At 50.7% G+C, this 21490-nt stretch overlaps 6 protein-coding genes across 6 annotated transcripts; 3 read left to right on the top strand and 3 right to left on the bottom strand.

The window, feature by feature from the left end:
- Positions 1-1233: 1233 nt before the first annotated feature.
- On the top strand, positions 1234-2311 carry LOC135613166 (auxin transporter-like protein 1). The gene is made up of 2 exons (XM_065110230.1): positions 1234-1866; positions 1986-2311. Exons 1-2 carry the CDS (start codon positions 1345-1347, stop codon positions 2217-2219), a joined length of 756 nt encoding a protein of 251 aa, XP_064966302.1. The 5' UTR covers positions 1234-1344; the 3' UTR covers positions 2220-2311.
- An 80-nt stretch (positions 2312-2391) lies between these two features.
- LOC135613164 (ammonium transporter 1 member 3-like) lies at positions 2392-4276 on the bottom strand. The gene has a single exon (XM_065110228.1). The coding sequence runs from the start codon at positions 4002-4004 to the stop codon at positions 2610-2612; it is 1395 nt and encodes a 464-aa protein (XP_064966300.1). The 5' UTR covers positions 4005-4276; the 3' UTR covers positions 2392-2609.
- Positions 4277-4401: 125 nt separating this feature from the next.
- On the top strand, positions 4402-6957 carry LOC135613161 (pentatricopeptide repeat-containing protein At2g29760, chloroplastic-like). Its single transcript, XM_065110223.1, has one exon. The coding sequence runs from the start codon at positions 4539-4541 to the stop codon at positions 6786-6788; it is 2250 nt and encodes a 749-aa protein (XP_064966295.1). The 5' UTR covers positions 4402-4538; the 3' UTR covers positions 6789-6957.
- Positions 6958-7328: 371 nt separating this feature from the next.
- On the bottom strand, positions 7329-12537 carry LOC135613162 (DNA-directed RNA polymerase II subunit RPB1-like). Its single transcript, XM_065110226.1, has 6 exons — positions 11878-12537; positions 11495-11737; positions 11267-11378; positions 9527-9641; positions 7760-8692; positions 7329-7631 (listed from the first exon to the last, which is right to left on the bottom strand). Exons 2-6 carry the CDS (start codon positions 11655-11657, stop codon positions 7371-7373), a joined length of 1584 nt encoding a protein of 527 aa, XP_064966298.1. The 5' UTR covers positions 11658-11737; positions 11878-12537; the 3' UTR covers positions 7329-7370.
- Positions 12538-14005: 1468 nt separating this feature from the next.
- LOC135613165 ((S)-8-oxocitronellyl enol synthase CYC2-like) lies at positions 14006-15623 on the top strand. The gene has a single exon (XM_065110229.1). It carries the CDS (start codon positions 14142-14144, stop codon positions 15390-15392), a length of 1251 nt encoding a protein of 416 aa, XP_064966301.1. The 5' UTR covers positions 14006-14141; the 3' UTR covers positions 15393-15623.
- Positions 15624-15796: 173 nt separating this feature from the next.
- Positions 15797-19676, bottom strand: LOC135613163 (auxin transporter-like protein 1). Its single transcript, XM_065110227.1, has 8 exons — positions 19211-19676; positions 18715-18919; positions 18430-18615; positions 18126-18238; positions 17821-18004; positions 17628-17725; positions 16510-16975; positions 15797-16256 (listed from the first exon to the last, which is right to left on the bottom strand). The coding sequence occupies exons 2-8, from the start codon at positions 18901-18903 to the stop codon at positions 16029-16031; spliced, it is 1464 nt and encodes a 487-aa protein (XP_064966299.1). The 5' UTR covers positions 18904-18919; positions 19211-19676; the 3' UTR covers positions 15797-16028.
- Positions 19677-21490: the final 1814 nt, after the last annotated feature.

Here is a 21490-nt window from a genome sequence, read left to right as displayed (position 1 = left end):
CGGGCCAAGGTGGGGGCGGAATACACGCACGCGGAGACTTGGTGACCGGTGGGGCCGGAGCGGGGAGCGGGGAGCGGAGAGCGAAGACACCGAGGAGCGCAAGCCACGGAAGAAGGGGGGAGTGCGCGTGCCGCTGCGGGAAGCCAGCTTACCGCCGCACGCGGCGCGGCCATGTGAGATGCCGGGCGGTGTTATGAGACGCGTGTCGGCCGTGTCACATGGCCGGCCCGCGTTCTGCCAACCAACGCGGGTCGGGTGCGCCGGGAATATTACTAGTCGCTTAACCGGAAAGGCCACGAGCATATGCAACGGACGCCAAAACAAACAAAGCGATCGAAGGACGCCACGGCCGAAGGAAAGAAGCAGAAAAAGACAGCAGCTTTTTCTCCCGTCTACTTCGGTAGACATCTGAGATGGGGGTGGGGATCGGAATAGGTCCGTGCGGATAAGGTTAGGAAGAAGTCAGTCAATCCCACCCGCTCCGTGGTCCTAAGTATATCCTATTTCTTGGGTAGACTACGTAGACTGCATCGAATTCCTTGTGTGTTGCAAAGAATGATGTAAGTGAAAGCCTCCCTATAATTTTTTTTTCTTTTTATTAATCCTAATCTGAATAAATAAATAAATAAATAACAATAATAAATTGTTTGGGTCAGTCGGCCCAATTGTGGCCCGTATATTAAAGGAGCGATCAGCGAGACCGACGGTGTGGAACGAGAGAGAAGACAGAGTGGCGACAGATGAGACCGAAAAGGGGGGGAAGCGGGCAGAAGGAAGGGCGTGTGGGTCGTGCGTTAGGTGGGTGTCTCTCTTTTCCCGGGTGGGGTGCACGTAAACTGGCGCTTAATCATGATATGTTCTTCTTTTTTTTTTTATCTTAGACAACCTTTTTTCTTTTCCGTGAGAATAATTAATGGATTGGATTCGGGTTTGGTCGATTCCATCCGTGTCCAACTTAGAAAATAAGAATGTGTTGTTATTATTATTATTGAGGCTATAGGATTTATACAGGTTGAGTGCACCGCTTGTTGGACTGCACCACTGGTTCAAGTTTCCGACCAAGAAAGAGTGTGGTCAAACACCAATTGTTGGACTAATCTTCTCACCTAGCAAGTGAAACATTTTCTAAACACCATGGTAGGCAGATGGGGCTTGACCTCGAGGCACCATTTCTGTGATATCAGGTTGATGCTAGCATGAACAAGGAAGGGATCAAACTACTTGAGAGATGCCTCGTGCTGGGACTTCATCACCCTCCGGGGATTTGCTAGGAAGATACATCAACTCCGGTCCGAGTCTCATAGTGTCTCATAGTGAGTTTGATGCATAGGAAACGACACCTGAATGGCCTCTCGTGGATCGACCTGCTTGCTCATCGTGTATGTTAACGTTGTGTGCAGGGAGATCATGCATGCCATGTGGAAACCACGGAAGTTCAAGTACATCTACTTTCTAGCTACATTGTACGTGTTCACTCTGACGCTACCGTCGGCGGCCGCCGTGTACTGGGCCTTTGGCGACCAGCTTCTGACCCACTCCAATGCGTTCTCGCTGCTGCCCAAGTCAGGGTGGAGGGACGCGGCGGTGATTCTCATGTTGATCCACCAGTTCATCACCTTCGGCTTCGCCTGCACCCCGCTCTACTTCGTGTGGGAGAAGGTGATCGGAATGCACGACACCGAGAGCATCTGTATGCGCTCCCTCGCCCGGCTTCCGGTCGTCATCCCCATCTGGTTCCTGGCCATTATATTCCCATTCTTTGGGCCCATAAACTCCGCGGTGGGGGCTCTCCTCGTCAGCTTCACCGTCTATATCATCCCCGCCATGGCACACATGCTCACCTATCGCACCCCATCGGCACGGCAGGTATCATCCTTGTTTTGTCTGCCATCTTGGTTGGGGCTCAATCACTAGGCGTTGCATCCCTATCTACTGGTTAGCTGGCACTATGACTGCCAAAGCCTTCATTTTTGTCGTCCTTGCAGAACGCTGTGGAGAAGCTGGCATTCTTTCTACCCAGCTGGACGGCGCTGTACGTGGTGAACGCCTTCGTGGTGGGGTGGGTGACGGTGGTGGGCTTCGGTCTCGGCGGCTGGGCCAGCGTGATCAACTTCGTCAAGCAGGTCGACACCTTCGGTCTCTTCGCCAAGTGCTACCAGTGCCACAAACCGCATCCTCATCCTCCCGCTGCCTCTGGCCCGCCACCGCAGCTCCACTGACTCACAAATCCATCGATTCCTGTTTTTGCTCGTCTCCTCCTCTTCTGTCACCTGTAACATACAAAGAGAGGGCAAGGTTCCCCCATCCATGTTGGAAGCTCCACCTCCTGCGCTCTCGGTTCTCAAGATCCTTTTCCTCCGGTTAAAAGCTCGAGCTAATGTTCGACTCGGATTCAATCTAATCGACGACGGTTAGGTCGTGTTCATTCAGTTTTCTTTTCATCAAACGCTTCACGCTTGACAGACGAAAGAACGACGATACATGACCGCACATTCGTCATCACCAACGCTATCAAAGCCGACACGAGGCCCAATCAACCAACGAATCGACTCCTATCCAGCGAACTCGCACCTACGGATCTCTATCCATCATCCGCTCCAACTCGCGGGTCAACGGGTCCCATCCGCGATGCTCGTGTAGTCCGCGTAGAATCGTGGGTGATGTTCTTCCGGGTGCGTCACATAAGCGTAGCCGCCATGGCTGGAGATGTCCAGCCCCGCCAGCTCCTCGTCCACCGATATCCTCAGCAGGTGTAGTTTGTGCAGCACGTAGAACAGCGGCGCCATGGTCAGGCTCACCCACCCTACGATCACCACCACCGCCACCACCTGCGCCAAGAGCAGCCCCCATCCGCCCCCCAGCAGCAACCCGAAGGGCCGGCTAACCCCCACCTCGCCCGACTCATACGCCTGCACCACCAGCTCCTCCTTGGCGAACAGCCCCGTGAAGATGAGCCCCCACGCCCCGCACCCGCCGTGCAGCGGCGCTGCCTCTAGTGGGTCGTCGAACCGTAGCTTCAACGCGAGCGTGTTGAGCCCTATCAGCACCCAGGCGGCGAAGAACCCGCAGACTATGGCGGCCCAGGGCTCGACCACGGCGCAGCCGGAGGTGATGGCCACGAACCCGCCCAAGAGCCCGTTGCACACGTCCAACGCGTCCCAGTGTCCCGCCAACAGCCGGCGGCCGAAGAGCGTCACGAGGCCCGCGGTGGAGCCGGCGAGTGCGGTGGTCACCGCCGTGCGCCCCACCCCGGTCCAGTTCCCCTGGTCAGGCGCGTCCGGGTAGGGCACCAGGATCCGGGCGTAGGACCCGGGATTGAACCCGAACCAGCCGAACCAGAGCAGGAACGTGCCGAGGACCACCAGTGTCGCGTTGTGGCCGCGCATGGGGACGGGCTTCCCGAACGCGTCGAAGCGGCCGACCCGTGGCCCTTCGATCACCGCCCCCCACAGGCCCGCGATCCCCCCCACCAGGTGGACCACCCCGCTCCCCGCGAAGTCGATGGCCCCAGACCCGAAAAGCAGCCCCACGCCGCCGGCGCTCGGGCTGAGCCACCCCTCCGACGACCACACCCAGTGCGCCACGACCGGGTACACGAACCCCGTGAGCAGGGAGGAGTACACGAGGTAGGCGCTGAACTGAGTGCGCTCCGCGATGGAGCCGCTGGTGATGCCCGCCACAGCGATCGCGAAGGCCCACTGGTAGAGGAAGTAGGCGTAGTCATAGGAGTCGTTGGGGACGTGGTGGAGCGCGAAGAAGGAGGTCCCGATGAAGGGGTTGGAGCCGCCGAAAGCGAAGGCGAAACCGAAGAGGTAGTAGGACACGGTGCCCACCACGGCGTCCACCACGTTGGTGAGCATGACGTTGAGGGCGTTCTTGGCGCGGACGGAGCCGGCGCAAAGCATGGCGAAGCCGAGCTGCATCACGAAGACGAGGTATGCCGAGAACAGGAGGTAGACGGCGTTGATGGACTCCGTCACACTCGTCTCCCATGATGTCGCCATGGTTTTGCTGCTCTGCTGCTACTGCTACCCCCACGGATCGGGGGAATCTCCGGGGAGTGGTCCGGTGGGGTTGGAGAAAGTAAAGCCTTTGGTGTCAGCTAAATAGCGGTCATTGAATGGTAGATGACGAGCGGAGACCAACCATTTATGGGTGGCCAAGGAGCAGCACAGCGTGCAAGAACAGTGGATCGTGTTACCGATCGGGCTGTAGAAGACCGTGAAGTTTAGCTGCACGCATCCATGGAAGACCGCCAACCGCCATCCACCCACGCGCGTGCGGGCCTACCGGAGTTTCATTTCCATCTAATGTTCCGTTTGGATATTATATCCATGTGTGATAATGCTTAGTGACACGTGCCATATGTCGATTTATATTTTTAGAAAAGCGAATGAAATAGATTTTTCGGCCTTTTAATTGTTTAAAGGTGTAATAATATTGCAATTCTTTCGATTCGTGACAGTTACGCGAACGCGCCCGTTAAATCTGTTCTCGCGCCCGATTCACACCACACTTGCAGTAGGAGCTCATCCTCCATGGCGACTCGGATTCTGCCATCCCATCCTTCGGCGCTTCCTCGTACACACGACCCCAACAACAACGGCAGCGGCTGCAGCAGGAGCAACAACCTCCCTGTTAGGAGGAAAGCCGAGGACCATCCGGTTATCGCGCTTCTGGACGACCACCGGCGCCTCGACGCCGACGGCATCAGGCGAATCCACGCCCGCATGCTTCGCCTCGGCCTCCTCGGCCATCCTTACTCGGCCAGCCGCCTCCTCGCCGCCTGCTCCCTCTCCCCCTCCGCCGACCTTCGCTACGCCCGCCGGGTGTTCGACCACATCCCCACTCCCAATCTCTTCACCTGGAATATCATCATCCGCGCCCACGCCTCCGCCCCCGATCCTCGCCTCGCCCTCCTCCTCTTCTCCAGCTTGCTCCGCCACAGCCCCCACTCGCCGGACAAGTTCACCTTCCCTTTCGCCATAAAGGCCGCTGCCGAACTGGCGGCCCTCCGCGAGGGCGCCGCCCTCCACGCGATGGTCGCCAAATCCCCCCTTTTACGTTCCGACGTCTTCGTCCTTAACTCTCTCGTCCACTTGTACGCGGCCTGCGGGGACTCGAATCTCTCCCTCAGGGTGTTTGAGAAGATTCCTGAGCGAGACGTCGTGTCTTGGAACTCCGCGATCACTGCTCTGGCGCAGGGCGGTCGCTGGGACGAGGCTCTGCAACTGTTCGAGGAGATGGATGGCGAGAACGTGAGGCCCAACGACGTGACGATGGTGAGCGTTGCTTCAGTCTGTGGGAAAAAGGGCGACTTGGAGCTTGGCAAGCGAATACATTCTTACATTGAGCGAAATGATATTAAGCAAAGCTTAATACTGGATAATGCCTTGCTCGACATGTTTGTGAAGTGCGGAAGCTTGGCGGACGCCGAGTCGCTTTTTGATGGCATGACCACCAAGGACTCCATCTCGTGGACCACGATGCTCGTCGGGTATGCAAAGTCAGGGCAGTTCGATGCCGCGCGCCGAGTGTTCGATGAAATGCCCAGGCGTGATATTGCTTCTTGGAATGCTTTGATCTCGTGTTATGAACAGAGTGGTCGTCCGAAGGAAGCTTTAGATCTCTTCCATGAATTGCAGCATGCCGATGCTACGCCTGATCAGGTAACACTGGTTGCTGCACTGTCAGCTTGCTCCCAATCGGGTGCACTGGAGTTGGGCTGTTGGATCCATGCATACATGGAGAAGAACAACTTGGAGCTAAATTTTCATCTCACAACTTCGCTGATCGACATGTATTCCAAGTGCGGAGACGTGGATAAGGCCCTCCATGTGTTCGGCTGTGTGAGCAGGAGGGATGTGTTCGTGTGGAGTGCCATGATTGCAGGGCTGGCAATGCATGGAAGGGGAAGAGAAGCTTTGGATCTCTTTGAGCAAATGCAGGAGGCCAAGGTGGAGCCGAACACCGTAACCTTCACCAACATATTATGTGCTTGTAGCCATGCAGGGTTGGTCGAGGAGGGCAGGCTGTATTTTAGCCAAATGCTTCCTGTCTATGGCATTTCACCGACTGCCGATCACTACAGTTGCATGGTTGACATCCTCGGCCGTGCCGGGCGATTGGAAGAAGCCAGAGGGTATGTGGAGAACATGCCAATGCCGCCGGGCGCTTCAGCATGGGGTGCATTGCTCGGAGCCTGTGCCGTTCATAAAAATGTCGAGTTGGGTGAGCTTGCATGTAAACGACTGCTGGAGTTGGAGCCTAGAAATCATGGAGCCTATGTGATTTTGTCTAATTTATATGCCAGATCAGGAAGATGGGATGCTGTTGCCATGCTGAGGAAGTGGATGAAAGACGGTTCAATCAAGAAGGAGGCAGGTTGTAGCTCCATAGAAGTTCATGGTGTGGTGCATGAGTTTTTGGTGGGAGATATATCTCACCCTATGAAGGAGAAGATATATCTGCAGTTGGAGGATATGGCGTCGAGATTGAAAGCAGCTGGTTATGTACCCAACAGAAAACTTGTCTTGCAGGATATAGAAGATGATGCGAAAGACAAGGCACTATGTTTACACAGTGAGAAACTGGCAATTGCTTTTGGACTTCTTAGGACGTGTTCGCCGGCACCGATACGGATCACAAAGAATCTTCGTGTATGTGATGACTGCCACTCGGTTGCCAAGCTTGTGTCTGGTATATACAACAGGAACATAATCTTGAGAGACCGGTATCGGTTCCACCATTTTACTGGAGGTTCCTGTTCATGTATGGATTATTGGTGAATGCTGCTCAAGAATTTTGTACGTGAGATCTCTGCTACAGATTGGGTCATGTATGGATTAACGGTGAATGCTACTAAAGAATTGTACATGAGATCTGTGGATGGTCAACGTCCTTAGATTAATCCTCCTTTCAGCAAGCACAGAAAGACTGTTTCGGTAGCTTGAATTCTGATGATCCAAAATCCCAAAATAACATGCACTGTGTATAGGATTTGGATCGTCTCTCCAAATCCTGAAGCTGCACAAAAAGAAACAAAAACAAAATCCGAAGGTCCATAGTATCGGAAAACTGCAGCACGCATAGAAATGAAATATATTGGTGATAGATCGTATAAGGAGAATGATGAGTCACGAAGCTGCATGCCAGAACGTTGAATATGGAAACAACTGGTTAAATTGAACCGTAAACACCAACAAGAAGCAGTCTGACACAGATCAAACAGGATAGACATGTAGTGTCATCCAATAATCCCAGAAGAGGCTCCTTTTGTAGCTATTCTGATGACAATTCATAAGGGAAACTAATGCATCCACCTAGATCGCACATACTTAAATTGGGATGGAGCTCACTCTTCTATTTAGTCATCTGGAAATGGAGAGAGCAGAGGAGCACCTGACTCCCTTGTCACTGGTAAGATCGTCTTCGATTTCATTTCGACCAAGACAGGTCATGTTGTTGTTGACACTTTGTTCAGAACTGGTTGTGCTGCTTGTGGTGAGAGGAGAGCCTGAAGCACTCACTGTCCTGCTTCTTGTGGAGCCTGACCTGACACTATACACAGACGATGCTGGAATGTTTGCCATCAATGGCCTCAGACTGTTGGGAATACTCCTCCTTATATCCTGCATTTGCAAAGGCATAAATCTCAAGTTACAACATCAATCATGAAAAACATGAGTAACAAGCTCAGAAATGCAGAATGTTCTGATAGGTAGATAGCAAAAAAGATACGGATGAAAATACAGAATACCATATGCCTGAATGCCATATCCAAAGATTGTTTTGATAGTGATCTCCCAAAGCCAGTGCTATCTGGTGAAACACAAGTTTTGCCGGAGAGGTTATCATTGGTCAGTCGTTGGTTGTCTTGCTTTGGGGGTGCCAGTCTTCTCACGTTCACTGTGCATTCAACCATCCTATTACCAAGCACAACTGGGTTCGAGTTGTTGCTGTCACGTGCTTGCCGCCTGCTTGGTGCTTGAACAGAATTGCCTTTATGAGCATTGCCATTAGAGACCCTTCCTCTGGATGGAGAGCAAGACTGCCTCCTTGGTCGAACATTGGGTCCAGGCTCAACAGATGATGATCGACTGCTGGGTCCTCCAGGTCTACCCCGAGAAGCTGAGGAGGGCCTCTCAGATAGTGAAGTCCTTAAGTTGGGGGGTGTATCGAGAGAAAAACCAGGAATATCTGAGGGTTTCAATGGTCGAGGTTTTATGGTCGGAGAGCTTCCACATGGTGGTGCCGAACTTCTAGATATTGTTGAACCTGACCTCGTTACAGAAGATGATCTTCTTGGTGGAGCAGAACTGACAGGTGCAGTAGATGGGGCAGAAGGTCGCCTCGTAGGCGTAGTTGACCTTGATGCAGGCTTGTTGGCCGCTGATACAGATGGCCTAGCCGTTGGTGTAGATGATCTAACAGGTGTTGATGATCGCGACGGAGGAGCTGATGATCTTGAAGGTAAAGTAGCTCGAGAAGTGGGAGTGGAAGGTCTGGCAGGTTTTGAAACAGCAGGTAATGCAGGGCTTCCAGTTGGAGTTGCAGGTCTAGATACACCATGAGTGGGTCCACCAGACGATGATGGCCTGCGAGTTGCCGCAGCAGATGAGTTCAAGACAGAGTATGATGGCGGTTGCCTCGATGCCAACAGGTTCCTTGATGGATTTGGAGCATTTGCTAACTGAAAAAGCAGAACAAAGATGCAGAAAAGTAACATTTAATCAAGGAAATGCAGCAAAGAAGCGCATTGCAGAAACATAAATATATATATGCATACACATTCTCCAACAAATATGAAAGATATTTGTTCCACTAATAATCTGGTCAGATGTATGGTTATAATTTAGTATATAATGCAAATAGAGATGTATTGCCATGACCTGGTTTGATGGGATAATTGATCTATTAAATTTGTTGTCTGAACCACTGATTAAAAGTGCTTAAGTCAAATTTGCAATTGTACATCCATCAAGTCCTTATAAGTCAATTCAAATCTTTACACACGTCCAATGACAACTAAACTGAGTCATTCCATCACTGAAGTATGACCAACAAAATGTACATAAACAATAGCATTTAATATCATAAACTCAATAAAAGCAATTGACCTTTTTTACGGTAGGCAATTGTCTAAGAGATGCAAATCTTTCCAAAGTTTTCTTAACCATAAAAGTGATAGGTGCACTAATTAAAATTGTTACAAACTTTCTGACAAATGATACGGCCAAAGGAGTTCCAAGGATTAGATATTTAGTTAAGAAAACACTATTAGGTTATATGCATGCAGCTGAATGACAGGAAAAGATCAACATAACAAATACAAAAAAATTGGATTTATGACATTGTTGTTGTGAAGTTTCTTCGAGCAAACAAACACCATTGGAAACTATCGTATCCATACATTTAGTAATAATAGTATGTGAATCATAAATTCATGATTTCTTTTGTGGGTTCAAAGTAATATTAACCCATACACAAGATTTGTGATGTGCAAGCTCTAGATTAAAATGCTCACCCGAGATCTCAGCACTGTGGGATGAGCTTTTGGAATCCCATTCTCTCTCGTAGGAGATCTTTCAGAATCAGTATCCAAAGACAGAAAAAGTGGAGTACCTGGTGGTGTAAGAAGCCTGGCCAAAAAAGACTATGTCACAAAAGGTACAAAATAGTAATTAGCCAATCGGATAATTCTCAGGTAAGTAAGATCTTTATGGTACTATTATAACCACATGAATGAACCCACAATATGTAATTGTGTTTGCCAAGTCCACATATTACAAGGATCATGCCATCATATGAAATCATAATATCTGACATTAGATGCTGCCAATTTAAGAATTTATCAAAATCCATGAAGAAAATAAAAAATGTAGACAGGGAAATATAAGATTAATGCTTTCAAATCATGCAATATGAAACATGAAACAAGTAGACACTTCTTTGTTCTCTATATATGACCATAATGCCAATCATATATCATCAACCATGAATTACTCCACATAACTACACTCTTGTCCTTCCTCCCTTTCAGCTGAATAGGTTGCTGACAGAGATAATTGTATAAATATCTCAGAAGACTGGATCTGAAGTGTTGAATTCTGTCGTATGTAGATCCGTAGGATCATGCAGTCAGACTTTAGTCTCCATTCAGTGATTCGCCATGTTAGAATATAAAAGAATAGCTCACCTACAAGATTAAGATTTTTGATGAACTAGTACTCTGGCATCAAAGCGGGAGGTCCTAAGTTCAAATCTTGCACTCTACAATTTTCTTCGCCATACGATTCACTTTCCATATTTTGTGCTTGAACCATTTAGCCAGCCCACACACGAGGAGTATTAGAATATAAATATACAAATGTCATCCCATTACAAGCTTAAGCTTTTAGAAGCTTTTACAGTAGTTATAAAGTTCATATGGCATCCTTCCTATGTCATCCATGTGCCATGTGTACACACGAGGAAAAAATATATATAAATGATTAAACACACAAAGCTATAAATGATTAAACACACAAAGCTGTCAGGCGAATTCCTATTCATTTATTTTTAGTTGGTGCTGCCACTCGCAATAAATGAGTTGGTCCAACAACCTATCCATTATAGATGGAACTATGACATAAAGTGATGAGAAGCTCAAAGAAAAGTATGGATGATAAGCCTTCAAATAGGTTCAGGCTAGTGATGTCATTTGGCATTGCAGCACAACATAACAAGAACCATAGCATTGTGTGCTGCAACATAGCTTGGAGCTTTAAATTGTCATAAAGTGGTGACCTAAACTGAGGAAATAACAAACATGAAAGAAGTATAAGGGAAAAAAGAAAAAAAGAAAACCAAAATTATTGGGGAATAACAATATGCCCTCGAGCTGAGGGTACATCTTTAGATTCTGAGATTTGTGGATCTCAGACAACACAGGTCTCTCACTTTAACAAACCCACCAGTTCCCATGTATTGGAATGCCCAACAACAGCCACTGCTTTCAAATCTGATGCAGTGAAGCTTTACTCAAATGGACAAAGAATACTTGGACATAACTGGTATAGTTATATAAAATTGCAAGACGAAAGAAGATCGATGCATCCAACGAAATGCATCTCACCGGAAAACCAAACCGCAAGATTGATAGTAATAGAATAGGCGATGAGAAATCACATTTCTGATTTGGGTTGACGATTTTAACTCCACATGTAAGGATGACATGGATAACAAGTAAAAAGCATAATTGGAAAGCAATACATTGCGAGAGTACCAGTCATAGTCATTCTTTCCGTTGTTGGAATTCAGGAAGTCATCAATACCCGCCTTGCGCGCAGGTGCTGAAGCGCCAATCCGGAATTTGGGAGCACTGCCAGGTTTAGATCCTACAGTCCAGAACGACAAGAGCAACCAAAATGAACGCATTGCTAGCAAGTAATCTCTATAAGAAACTGGTCAATAATAGCGAGAGTGGCAGTGAAGCCTAATGAGTGTGCCTTACCCAACGGCGGATCGAGTTCGCCGGTACTGTGCAGGCGAAGGTCTCTTCGCTCCTTCTCCAGTTTCCGCATCTCGATGAAGAGGGCGAGCTCCTCGTCCGTCTCCTTCGTCAATGTGCGCCCCGGAGCTGGCCTCCTAAGGCTCCGATTCATGCTTTCTTCCATCAAACCACCGAGATACTATTTCCCCCCAGTCCAAGACACCAACCTTTTCCAAGCTAACTCAAATCGCCCGGCCGTTCGAGCTACACGTTTTCAAAATAGAAGTAGGAAATAAGGCAGATCGCGACGCTGAGCTCGCAATTGGGCGGAATGCCGAGTGTGGACGGTGGAGACGGAGCAGCTGAAGACTGCCAGCGAAAACCTGACTCTCCTGTCTGCTCACCTGGAACGGTGACAACGCCGTCGGGACTCGATTTCTCGGCAGGAGGACGGGGGAGCCAAGTCGATCGCATTCGGATCTGGGAAATGGTCGTGGAGAGAAGGGGGAGACAGAGGCGAGCCGCCTCGCCTCCGTCGTCGGAGGGGAGGGTCGAGCGAGAAAGGAGGGCGTGCCTTCCCTGCTTACAGTAGCTCAGGAGGCGGCCCATTCAATTTTCTTTAGTTCGCGACCCGAGTTGTGTCTCCAACTTTGAATGAAAGGGCCACGTGGACGCATCGAAACGCCCTGCCTAGCAGTTGCCATCACGAGGGCACGACGTCACCCGAAAACTCAAAACAAAAACACTTTTCGTACCCGAAATCAATTACTCCGAACGCTCCCGACTCAGATCGACACATTGGAAGGAAAAGCCTAAAAGACATATACGCGAACACCTGTCGTGCAAGGCTGCCGGTACATGATACTTCATCTCCACCCAGCGAGGCTTCGACGGGGAGGAGGAGGGCAGAGGTGTAGAGGATGCCCCGTGGATGTACCCTCGCCCTCCGGCCGCATTCGCGTCCGTGTCCAACGGCGTTTCATTGGCCCTGAGGGTGACGGAGGAGGAGGAGGAGGAGCACCCGGAGCAGTTGATGAGGCGTCCGCTGGCGCTGCTGACAATGCTGTCATTGCCGTGCCGCCGCCAAGACCCACACGGCGCCCTCATGTAGGCGTGCTCTTCCTTTGATCGCAAAAATTGAAGTCATATACTTCAATTTTTTCGTTTTTATTAAATACCCCTCCAATTAAGTTAGTGATAGGGATAAATTCATCGTTTGGAATTGGTGACGAGGGTAATAATTACGATAAGACTCGCGTAACATCAGCTGCTCCAGATGATGCCTCACACCTCTGTTGACCTGATGAGGCACCTGGTCAAAGCGGACCGAAACGCTTACCAAGACACATTAACACCCAGGCTCGATCCCTCACGCCACGCCAACTGCGATGTCAGATGCTACCGGAAGTACGATCCTGCTCCCTGCGAGCAGACACATCAGGCAACGGTAATTCTCACTATAAAAACCCTCGCGCTCCGAGAAAAAAAAAAGAAAAAGAGAGAGAGAGAGAGAGAGAGAGGGAGAGGCACATAAGAAGACGTAACTTAGCTAAAAAACCCCCTGTGACTATCCACTAATTTGATCGTTGGACGGGTCGGGCCTAGCTCCCCAACCCGACCTTTGTGCAGGTGCGAAGCCGGAGGTTACCCACTAAACGTACAGGCAAGGAGTTCTTGTCCGGAGGGAATAGCAACCCCGTCCCAATCGGAACACCGTAATCGATCACCTCAGTAGTCTCGAGGAGCATCCCAGGGAGATCCCCCATCATCCGAATCCGAACCAAGTCACGTCGATCCCGAGGCCACGGCTTAAAAAGTTGTTTACACCAACAATTAGCATTTGATCATTTAGTCAAATTAGGATAATAGCATCATATACATCGAGTCCGGCATGCTCTAACTGACTCATGTTTTGGGACTCGAGAGTTTGACGTGTCGATGACATGGTGCTGATGTGTTGGGTAGACAACCCACTATCTTAAGGGCTCGATCGGTCGGTATGTCAGGTACGTGTCTGACGTCGTTATCACGTTGATAAGGTTAAATAGAGGCATGCTGTGCCCTTGATAAGGCCACCAAGGAAAGCCGTTCTTTGCGTTCACTTCTATGAAATCTTTTAGCTCGGTTAAGCAACTGAGTTGGGTGCTTCCGAGGTGGCATGGAAGAGACTCATTTCTTTACTGGAACGTGGGGAAGAGTGCAGGATGTGAAGACTATCATGGCACGATACCTCGTTGTTTGCCCTCTTGTTATTTCCATCTGTCTGCGCAACACTTTCTTTGAACGCACGTTCCGCTGTAATTTACAAATGAAATCTTCCATGTGTCGGTTCTTTTACGGAGAGTTCGAGAGGTAGATCTGCCGGCGCCGACAGTGTCGCTTCTTATGGGCTGGCAATTTGGGACGGAGCTGAGCGCAACCTAGCACTTTTGGAATCGATGGGCCGAGGGTCAACCTATCATTTGCAAGTTGGTCGTAAGGGATAATGGAGTGATAGTTCGTTTATTATTAGTGAATGAGTAGTACCTGCGGCATCCTGCGCCAGTGGAAGCAAGCAAGTGGCGCCTCCGACGGAGAAGGTCGCTCTGACGTGGTGCATGTGCGGGCTGAGCGCCGCAAAGATTTGATAAACCCAGGGATTGTTCGGTGTAGTCGAGCGACGACGACGATGATGATGTCGTCGACAGCAGCAGCGGCGGCGATTGGAGGCGGAGGCATCCATGGCGACGGGAGTGCGGCGAATGTGGCGCTGGTTGCGGGTGCAACCGGTCTGGTGGGCCGGGAGCTGGTGACCGCCCTCCTCCTCTCCGCCTGTTCTCGCGAATGGAAGTTGGTCTACGGTGTCGCTCGCTGTCCCCCGGAGACCGATGACGATGGTGATCGGCACGGCGACAGGTACCGCTTCGTGGCGTGCAATATGCTGGACCGCGATGAGACGATGGCGAAGCTGGGGCCACTGGGGGACCGCGTCACGCACGTCTTCTGGGTGACATGGGCGAGCCAGTTCCCGCTGAACTCCCAGGAATGCTGCGACCAGAACCGCGCGATGATCTCCAACGCCCTCGACGCCCTCCTCCTCCCCTCATGCGGTGGCGCCTTCAGGCACTTTGCCCTACAGACCGGCACCAAGCACTACACACCCCTCGAGGCGGGCGGCAGCGGTTCCGGCTGCTTCGATGAGGATAGCCCCCGGGCGGTTGGCGGAGACGTGCGCAACTTTTATTACGTGCAGGAGGACCTGCTCGAGGAGAGGCTGCGGGGGCGTCGGATAAGCTGGTCGGTGCACCGCCCAGGGCTGTTGCTGGGCGCATCTCGGAGGTCCCATTTCAACCTGGTGGGGAGCCTGTGCGTGTACGCCAGCATCTGCCGGCACCTGGGCCTCCCGTTCCTCTTCTACGGCAACAGGCTCTGCTGGGAGGAGCCGTCCCTGGACGCCTCCGACGCCAGGCTCGTCGCCCAGCAGCACATTTGGTGGGCCACCTCCTCACCAGAAGGTCGCCAAGGCGAGGCCTTCAACGCGATCAACGGCACCGCTTTCACTTGGAAGGAGGTCTGGCCGTTGCTGGCCGCCAAGTTCGGGATGCTGCCGCCTGCTGTAGCGGGCACAGGCACCAGCGGCGGCGACGTGGACGCAATGTTGGAAGACCTGGTGTCGGAGAGAGCGACGTACGTGGAAGTGATGGGAGACAAGGGCGGCGCTTGGGAGGAGATCGTGGAGAAGGAAGGCTTGCGATCCACAAGGATGGAGGATCTCGCCAACTGGGGTTTCCTGGACGCCCTGTTCGGCTTACCTTTTAAGATACTGGCCAGCAACGCCAAGGCCCGTCGCCTGGGTTTCACCGCAATCTATAGGACCCCGGAATCCCTGCTCTATTGGGTGGATCGCATGAGAGAAGACCGTCTCATACCTTCTTGGTAACAGCTCCATATGTACGATCTCGTCTCTGTTTAGTATGGAAGGCAAGAATTGGCTCTCCCGTCGTTGGAGTTCGTCTACCGGAGAGCATAAATAGGACGTTCCTCACCGGCATGTCTTCTCCGCCCTCATCGATGATGGAAGGAGGTGCATTTTGTGCACGAATAAATTGTTCTTATAAATGTGTCTTTTTTAAGTAATTAATTTATTCAGTTGTATAATCCAACGAGCACATTAGTATGTTGCGTTAATATATATCGGATATATATAATTCGTGTTAGAGATGAAAATTCCATGAATGCTGCATTCGCTCCACGTCACCACACAGCCAGCTTTTCTGCCAGGATGGGATTCGCATAAAGGGAAATGTGAGAGAAGTAGGATGGAGAAGAAGAACTCAATCGATGTTGCTGTGGTCAAGAAAAGCTGCAACCCAGTTATTCTAGCAATCGTTATTGTAACACTAGACAAAGTTCCAACGCGACAAGGAAAACGATGAGACGAGGGAGGGGAGATGAATCACGTACACAAAAGGCATCAAACACGAATGGGGCTTGGCATTAGAGCCCACCACCCGACCATTCCCTTTCTTTCGTATTAAGAAGCATTGTGGAGGAAGTCGCAGGCGTCACACTACATCTAATGGCGCTGCTGCTGTGGTGCGAGCGCAGGGGCCGGCTGGGGCTTGGGGCACTGGTAGCACTTGGCGAAGAGACCGAAAGTGTCGATCTGCCTGACGAAGTTGGTGATGCTGGCCCAGCCGCCGAGGCCGAAGCCCACCACGAGCACCCACCCCACCACGAAGGCGTTCACCACGTACATCGCCGTCCAGCTTGGTAGGACGAGGGGCGGCTTCTCTGCGGCATTCTGCAAGCAACAAAGACGGATGGAGGAAGTCAGACCGATGGGGTCTTAGTGGTTGTTTGATTAGACCTGACTTCTTAGACATGGAGGAGAGGTTAAGAACACCGAAGGGGACTTCTGGCCGTCCCACCAAATGCTGCTATTGTCTCCATCAACCATTCAAAACGCCAGCCTTGGACGTGGATGGCGCCACCGAGCGAAGTTGCTGACGATTGATCGAGATTAAAGCTAAGGGCAGGGGCAACGAGGACGGTACCTGTCGTGCGGATGGTGTTCGGTAGGTGAGCATATGAGCCAGGGCCGGAATAATGTAGACGGTGAAGCTGACGAGGAGAGCCCCCACCGCGGAGTTGATGGGCCCGAAGAAAGGGAAGATGATGGCCAGGAACCAGATGGGGATGACCACCGGGAGACGGGCGAGGGCGCGCAGGCAAATGCTCCTGGTGTCGTGCATTCCGATCACCTTCTCCCACACGAAGTAGAGCGGGGTGCTGGCGAAGCCGAAGGTGATGAACTGGTGGATCAGCATGAGGATGACGGCGGCGTCCCTCCACCGCGACTTGGGCAGCAACGAGAAGGCGTTGGAGTGAGTCAGAAGCTGGTCGCCGAAGGCCCAGTACATGGCGGCCGCCGACGGCAACGTCAGCGTGAAGACGTACAGCGTGGCCAGCAGATAGATGTACTTGAACTTTTGTGGTTTCCACATGGCATGCATGATCTCCCTGCAGGTTCGCAAGAGGTACACAGTAAGTAAATCTCCAGCGATCATTATGCATGAGGGACACAGGTACGGACCGCTCCCACCATGATTGGGTCAGGAGGATTAGCTTAAACAATTAGGTCTTTGAGTTACAGCACCATCACTTAACCACTGGACTGCAGAATCTTATCGTCGAAAGGATCATCAGAAACTGCACCTAGACAATCTTCTACGCAGTGAGATAGATGATGATGATGACGACGACGACATGAGAAATGCATGTTACCCTAATGTTTTCTTCCTAAATTACAGTATCTAGTGCTGCTTAAGCCCCTCCTCCAATTGATCATAATCTAACAAATCATATGAAGGCTTTCGCTGCTGCTAAACAGCGTCCTACTGTAAGAGGAGAGGTGATCGGTGAAACAGGGTCTCTTCCTGCCATGCGAGGTCGGCCCCATGTGCCCAGGTCGTCACCGGAATCATCATGGAGCTCCCCGGCAATGGCATCGGCTCCGCCGTTTCGTCGTCTCGGCGCGAAATAATAGATGGGAGCAGTTAACGTGAATGGCAAACATGAGCAGCAAGAAACAGAGCACTTCTTTACTGCAATCTAAGATTGAGACTCTTGCGCTGCTACTGATCCCTATGCAGGCGGTGAAGCAAGCACTCACACGGTGACGGCATGCCCGCCGAAGGTATAGAGTATGTTGGTGGCGCCGGTGAAGTAAAGCACGAGCTTTGTTGGACCGGAGTGCACCACGCCTTCCACCTGCATCGTCCATAGGAGCAAGAGCATCTAAAGCCGGGGAAGAAACAGTGATCGACGGACAAGCCAGTCACATCAGGGCTGCGGATGATGTTTACCTGGCCGTGGACGGCGGCGGCTATGGTGAGGTACCAGGCGGTGTAGGTGGTCATGCCGAGGCCGAGGAAGGACCATATCCTGTAGTTGTGGAACGAGGGTATGAACACCGTGGTGGCGCAGCAGGCGCCGAATATGTACGTCCATGTCCTCTTGTCCAGCCGATCGTTGATGTAGTATATGTTGCTACCCCACACCAAATCAAAGACCCAAAACTTGAATACACGATCAAGCAAGCAATGCGTGATAACGATGAAATCGGAACCCTAAGGGAAGGGGGAATTGAAGCAAAGAGAGAAACCGATACCTGGCGCAGGCGATGAGCTGAATGACGGAGCCGAAGAGAAGGAAGGTACAGTTGAAGGCAAGGCCGGCGGCCTTCCAGTACGGCCCCAGCAACCCATCAAGCACCTCGTACCACTGTCACAAATGAACAGGGGCAAGCGGTCTGCTCTCAGTCGCTTTAGTGGAAGATAGTGAAACCGAGGGATTTGCTAGCTTGGAATCTCGGGAAGCTGGGTGTTGGTGGGGATAAATGGAGGGGAAGCGGAAGCTGAGGAAAGAGAAGGGTACAAGAAATTGAAGGAGGGGAACGGCAAGGGGGACCTGACCTGGATAACGTGGTTCTTGAAGCTGACGTTTTCCTTCTCCTTTCGGGTGCGGTACTCGATGTACAGTACGCTGATGAGGTAGGCAGTCCAACTTCCGAGGAAGCCGTAGAACAGCTGAAGGATCACGCCGGACAGCATCCCCAGCTGCGAGAAGGAGTACGGCAGCGTCAACAGCACCTGCGCCACCTGCAAAATCGCCACCGATACCCCACACCAACCGCTCCACCCGTCAGCGGAGAAGACGACCCTCACGAGCTATCAGAATCATGAATCAGTATCAAGTACTTGATTGGAGGCGCAGCTGAACCAGGCGTCCCAGGCGGAGCCGCCGTGCCAGAGGAGGCTCTTCATGCTGAACACCGAGGCCGTCTCATCGTCATCCGCCTTGCCGCCGCCCTGCTCTGTCTCGTTGTTGAAGGTAGTAATGCCGCTCGCCGCGATGGCAGCTTCTTCTGCTTGATTCTGTTGCGGCATCCTGCTTCTCTTCTCCCTATGAGACGATAAGAACACCTCAATCAAAACAAGAACCATAAGGCTATTCGGAAGAGTAGAAATCGAATCGAAGCAGCTTAACCTGCTACTGCATAAGATTAATCCAAGTCTAGTGAGAATATATTGGTTGCGAGTGAGCTGATCGATACACGCGCTCTCCTTAAAACACTGTAAACTAGAATTATTGGACGAGCGTAGCGGCAGGCACAGGTTGTCCAGTAGACTAAGAGAGTGGCAGAAAAAGAAGGAAAGAGACAGGGAAAGAAGAAAGAAGAGAGAGATCCATTACCTTTGCGCTTCTCGTCCCAACACCTAGCGACCACACTCCCAGCGATCTCCACGAAAGAGAAGAAATAGAGAGTCTTGTTGGCAGGCCTTTAGCTGAACCGGTCGTCTCGTGTACGCTTTCTTCCTCGCAAGAACAAGCAGGCGCTCGAGACCAAGAGGGAGGAGAGGTGGAGATACTGATGCAGAGGAAAGGCCGTCTCCCTCTTGGGTTTACTGAATGGGCAATCTCCTGCAGCGGTGGGACTGTCAGGAGCTTCTCCGGGACTTGGATCCCTATGCCCAAAGGTTTCTTATGCTGCAATCATCTCCCTCTCTCTCTCCTCTCCTCTCCTCTCCTCTCTGACAGCTATCCGCTGGATTGACAACTCCAATACTGAGATCTCAATGAATAGAGAAAAGGAAAAAAAAGGAAAACATAGGTTGCTTTCCCCATTAAGGTTCGCTTTTCCTCTTGCATGGACATTATGGTCAAACATCCTCCGGTGTACCTATGCGCGTGTGTGTATATATATATATATATATATATACATACTTCACTGTGGTGTTGACTGCACCATAGAATCTGGTTGGAGATCCAATCCATATACTCCAAATTAATCAGTGATGGAAATGGGTGTCGCCATCGATTGCCACTGTTAGAACATGCCTTCAATCATATCGGACTCAAAAAAAAAAAAAATTCTAAATACAGAAATGATTTCCTTAATGAAGATGATATATGTGTATGAACAAGAAATCATGAATATGTGTTCATTTATAATGATCAAACGATCGCAAGTAAATAATGAGGAGGCCAAAGCGGATAAGTAGTTGAGGGTGGCGTGATGTCGGCGTCAACATAAACCATGGGAGGAGGAATTGTGGAAGTGAGTGAGATTTGGTGTTTGGGCCTCTCTCTTCCTTCCACGTTCAAATCAAAGGAGAAAAAGGTGCCACACTTGCTTGCTATGGTCCCATGACGACGGGGATCGGATATGGAGGATACCATCATCACCTGCTATGGATTTTTGGTCCCACCTCCATTATTCTTTTCATGAAATCTAGTGGTGTTATTCTCGAACAATGCTTGTAATTATAATTGTGAATGATTATATGGTCCAAATAAATAAATATATCGACTCGAATAATTCAACAAGTACGAGTCTTTTGCAGTCCAGCCCACACCATCTTCTTGTCGTAGTCATCATCCCCACCATCATCCTTCTCTCTCTCTCTCTCTCTCTCACTCTTTATCTCTATACATATAGATAGATATATATATTATTTTGGGGTATCTCCACCTACTTTTGTGATGATTAGAGATGCCAATGATGTTGCAGAGATAAAAAAAAGAGGAAAACATTACTGGAATGGATCATTACAAATGGTAAACATATCACATATGGCCGTGTCCCTCTTTAATTATAGAGCTTCCACATCCACCAGTGGATCGACAAGGACTAATAATAAGTTGTGGGCGCAAGAGCATGTGAATGGCGATCTCATTGTCGTGAACAGCTCGATTAGGAGCTGAAGACACATCAAATGGCATCATTGGAGAGGTGATATGACAAATTCCTCACTTGCATTTGACTCTAATCTCTCTTGACAATGACTCGTAGTGATCTTGTGATTCACTACAAACATACCACAACAAGTTCATGATCGGTTTTTCGCATTATATTACACTTAATTTTTCTTTTTATTTTCACAATGACTAATGCGAGGCTCTTATAATAACTCATCAAAGTCTCCACCAATCGAGATGGGTGGACTAAGGATGCGATCACGGCGCTGTGGGTGTGGCTGCCGATGGTTGAATCTGGTGATCGGAATGCGCGTGGCCCGTGAACGCTGCGCCGGGACCGCTCGCGGACGGGGTGGGCTCCTGCGACGCCGACGGCTTTAATGGCGTGAGGACGACCGCAGCGAGAAGGACGAGCGCAGCAACTGTACATCTAAAGAGAATGCCATCTCCGCCCAGACGCTAACGCCCCAACCACCACGAAGAAGACGGTGTTCCGTCCTGAGGAGAGGAGGACGGTAGCCTTCACCTGCTCACACAGTCCAAAAGACGTCCTCGCCAATACTCCGCTGCAGGCACTCACTTCCCGAGAGAAGGCAGCGGAGAACAACTGAGAGCTAGTCATCTTGTTGTGGCCATCCCTCTCCTCTTCTTCGTCTGCCCCACTGATTTAGATAAGGTGAGTCCACCACACGCACGGCCTCCAATTAAGAGAAGGTTGCCAGGCGAGGCCATCGTCCTCCGGCCCTTCTTAATGGGCGACAACGATACATGCCC

This window comes from Musa acuminata, chromosome BXJ2-5, assembly GCF_036884655.1.
Source record: "Musa acuminata AAA Group cultivar baxijiao chromosome BXJ2-5, Cavendish_Baxijiao_AAA, whole genome shotgun sequence".
NCBI lineage: Eukaryota > Viridiplantae > Streptophyta > Magnoliopsida > Zingiberales > Musaceae > Musa > Musa acuminata.
The sequence above is the reverse complement of the archived record's forward strand: the minus strand, read 5'-3'. Positions and strand labels throughout refer to the sequence as shown.

What these genes read in the sequence shown, in the direction of transcription:
- LOC135613166 (XM_065110230.1), top strand. Translation starts at nt 1,345, where the DNA reads ATGGCCTCTCGTGGATCGACCTGCTTGCTCATCGTGTATGTTAACGTT. An exon ending in GCACCCCATCGGCACGGCAG is followed by an intron (nt 1,867 to 1,985) that starts GTATCATCCTTG and finishes TCGTCCTTGCAG; the next exon opens with AACGCTGTGGAGAAGCTGGC.
- LOC135613161 (XM_065110223.1), top strand. Translation starts at nt 4,539, where the DNA reads ATGGCGACTCGGATTCTGCCATCCCATCCTTCGGCGCTTCCTCGTACA.
- LOC135613164 (XM_065110228.1), bottom strand. Translation starts at nt 4,004, where the DNA reads ATGGCGACATCATGGGAGACGAGTGTGACGGAGTCCATCAACGCCGTC.
- LOC135613165 (XM_065110229.1), top strand. Translation starts at nt 14,142, where the DNA reads ATGATGATGTCGTCGACAGCAGCAGCGGCGGCGATTGGAGGCGGAGGC.
- LOC135613163 (XM_065110227.1), bottom strand. Translation starts at nt 18,903, where the DNA reads ATGCCGCAACAGAATCAAGCAGAAGAAGCTGCCATCGCGGCGAGCGGC. An exon ending in CCGCCGCCGTCCACGGCCAG is followed by an intron (nt 17,726 to 17,820) that starts GTAAACATCATC and finishes TGGACGATGCAG; the next exon opens with GTGGAAGGCGTGGTGCACTC. An exon ending in GAACACCATCCGCACGACAG is followed by an intron (nt 16,257 to 16,509) that starts GTACCGTCCTCG and finishes TGTTGCTTGCAG; the next exon opens with AATGCCGCAGAGAAGCCGCC.
- LOC135613162 (XM_065110226.1), bottom strand. Translation starts at nt 11,657, where the DNA reads ATGGAAGAAAGCATGAATCGGAGCCTTAGGAGGCCAGCTCCGGGGCGC. An exon ending in GGAAAGAATGACTATGACTG is followed by an intron (nt 9,642 to 11,266) that starts GTACTCTCGCAA and finishes TTTTTTGGCCAG; the next exon opens with GCTTCTTACACCACCAGGTA. An exon ending in ATATGGCATTCAGGCATATG is followed by an intron (nt 7,632 to 7,759) that starts GTATTCTGTATT and finishes TTGCAAATGCAG; the next exon opens with GATATAAGGAGGAGTATTCC.